The sequence below is a fragment of the Lathyrus oleraceus genome, chromosome 7 (genome assembly GCF_024323335.1).
Source record: "Lathyrus oleraceus cultivar Zhongwan6 chromosome 7, CAAS_Psat_ZW6_1.0, whole genome shotgun sequence".
Taxonomy (NCBI): domain Eukaryota; kingdom Viridiplantae; phylum Streptophyta; class Magnoliopsida; order Fabales; family Fabaceae; genus Lathyrus; species Lathyrus oleraceus.
In genome coordinates, this window is record NC_066585.1 from 529,737,259 (window position 1) to 529,739,985 (window position 2,727).

The 2,727-nt window shown below is 33.9% G+C and overlaps 1 protein-coding gene across 1 annotated transcript; it reads right to left on the reverse strand.

Annotated features, from left to right (window-relative positions):
• Positions 1-438: 438 nt before the first annotated feature.
• On the reverse strand, positions 439-1,164 carry LOC127104798 (uncharacterized). The gene has a single exon (XM_051041952.1). The coding sequence runs from the start codon at positions 1,162-1,164 to the stop codon at positions 439-441; it is 726 nt and encodes a 241-aa protein (XP_050897909.1).
• Between the last annotated feature and the right edge of the window lie 1,563 nt (positions 1,165-2,727).

Genomic DNA, 2,727 nt, shown 5'->3' on the forward strand with positions numbered 1-2,727 from the left:
GATTTAATACCCGGTTTTCCCAATAAATCCCCACTAACAAGATTCCTATTCATGTCTGGAACATGAAGCACATTTACAAGGGTAACTTTCTTTCCAGAAGTGAAGTTAAGTTCGACCGAACCGGTTCCAACAACTTTAGAGCGGACTTCATTTCCCATTTGTACCTCTTGTCCATCAATTGCTTCAGAATAGGTTTTGAATGCAGCCTTGTCATAAGTAACATGCACCGTAGCACAAGTGTCATACCACCAACCTTGAACTTTTCCTTTGATTGCCATAATTTCGCTCACTGTAGCAATTATGTCATCATCTGATCGAATTGCATTGATCTCATTTTTTGCTTTATTTTGTCTGCAATCTCGAGCATAGTGTCCAGGTTTACCGCATACGAAACATCCGTTCTTTGGACCTTTATGACCGCCAGAGTTCTTGAACTTGTTATGTTCTTTCTTTGGTCCAAGATGACTCTTCATGTCTCTTCTTTCCCTTGTTGGTCACAGCGTTTGTTTTGAAATGAGTAGGGGGTTCTGATTTCTCCCTCTCCTTCGATTCCTCCTCGATTCGAAGATGTTTCTGAATTTTCTCCAAGGAGAAGTCCTCGGAACTGTGCAACAATTTCTTTCGGTAGCCTTTCCATGAAGGTGGTAATTTTGCAATAATTGCACCGACTTGGAAGGTCTCAGGGATGTCTATTTTTACTGCCTTTATTTTATTGACCAGAACTTGCAATTCATGCACTTGGGAAAGAATGGGCTTAGAATCTAAGAATTTAAAATCGAAATATTTAGATATTAAGAACTTCTTCGTACCTTCCTCTTCAGCCTTGAACTTGAATTCTAGTGCCTTCCATATTTCTGTTGCCGATGGATTGTCTGTGTAGAGGTCGTAGAGACGATCAGATAAAGTATTCAGAATGTGTCCACGGCAAAGCAGTTCGTCCTCCTTGCGTTTCTTGCGCTCCTTCTTGAGTTCTTCCGAATCATTTTCTGTTGGTTCAGGTATTGGTTGTAGGTCGGGATCAAGAACATAGTGAACCTTCAGGGCAGTCAATAGGAATGTCATCTTGTCTTGCCATCTTGTGTAATTTGTTCCATCAAATCGATCTAACTTGACAAGATCCTGGTTCATCACTTTGATGCTTGAAACAACAGCGTCTGAAGCCATTATGTTACTAATACTTTTAAGATTGTTAGAAAATTCGGTAAAATTAAATGGATCCAGGACTGAATCGTGATTGAGAATCACTTTCCTTAAAAGTATTTCAAGCACTCTTTTATTATGTCTTAGAGTTGGAAAATGCAAGAACACTCAGGATAATATCAGCCTTAATTTCGAGTCTGCACAAGACAAGCGAAGAACCCGAAATGCAAGGAAGATTTTTCTGGAATTTGGAAGAGAAATACGTTTTTTAGTTCTTGTATTATTTTTCTGAATAGAATCATATATTTATAGGAGATATGGATGTTGTTTCAAAAGTTTGCAACCTTTGATGAAACAACACCATTTCACCATAAAACACAATGTTTCATATATGACACTATTTCATGAAAAGATATGAAAATTGAATTCAAAATTCAAACAAAACAATAACTAAAAAATTGAATTCAAAGCATTAGATGCTATTTAACTCTTTTGTCATTTTGGAACTAATATTGCAAAATAATTTCCAACACATGGAAGATAAAGAAAAAGTGCAACAAAGTTACAAAGCAAATCACTTAATCATAAGTGTGTTAAGAACTAGAGACACTACTATAAAAAACATATTTAACCTCAGTTGTGAAGGGGATTTAACCTATGTTATGCAGACGAGGTAACGAAAGATGTCATGAAAACTTGTCACTTTAACCCTCGGTTTTGGAATAACCGAGGGGTAAAGTGTTATGCACATGAGTTTGATCCTCAAAAACTTCATTTTTTTATTATTTTTAAAAATGGATGTTGCGCCCCATATTTTCTCTAGGTTATCAGAAAAATCGAGGTAATAGAGAAGTATTATTACCTCGATTTATAATTTTAACTAAGGGGAAATCATTTTTATTTAGTATTTTCTATATTTTGGTTTGAATATGTATTACAGAACCATATAACAGAGACATTGTACCTTATATTCATTTCTCAAACAGAACTATTGTACTAAAAATATTCATTGTTTACACAATTTACAAAGTCAAAATGACACACATCTTATAATTTTATAACAAATTAAAACTAAAACAAATGATTAACCAACCAAAGTAATAACCAAAATGCAAAGTCTTGTAGACCATCCAAAAGTTCCTTTTCTGTAATTTGTCACCCATCGTTAATTAAGCACATATAATTTGAACAACAATTGAAACCAATTATGATCATTAACAAAAACATTAAATCTTTAGAAAAAAGTTATGAAAATTAAAATGAATAAATATATATTCTAATACTTACTAGTTTTCACATATTCACTCTTGATGATCATGACGAATAGCATGCACATCATCTGAATCATTTTCTTCAAATGAGAGACATGCATTTGTTGCAAAACAAGGGGTCTCAAAATTTAAATCTTGATTTTTATCATTATCATGGATATATTTTCCTTGTAGAATAATTGATCATTTTGTGTTAAAAGGATTAGTAACATAAAAAACCTTTTTCTTGGGTAGCCATGATGAATGTTCATTCTTATAAGTTGCCTATCGAAGACAACTCGTGTGAATCCTAATTGATCGGTTTCTACACTAGTGT

Excerpts from the sequence above, each read along its gene's own strand:
- LOC127104798 (XM_051041952.1), bottom strand. The coding sequence starts at position 1,164 with ATGGCTTCAGACGCTGTTGTTTCAAGCATCAAAGTGATGAACCAGGAT.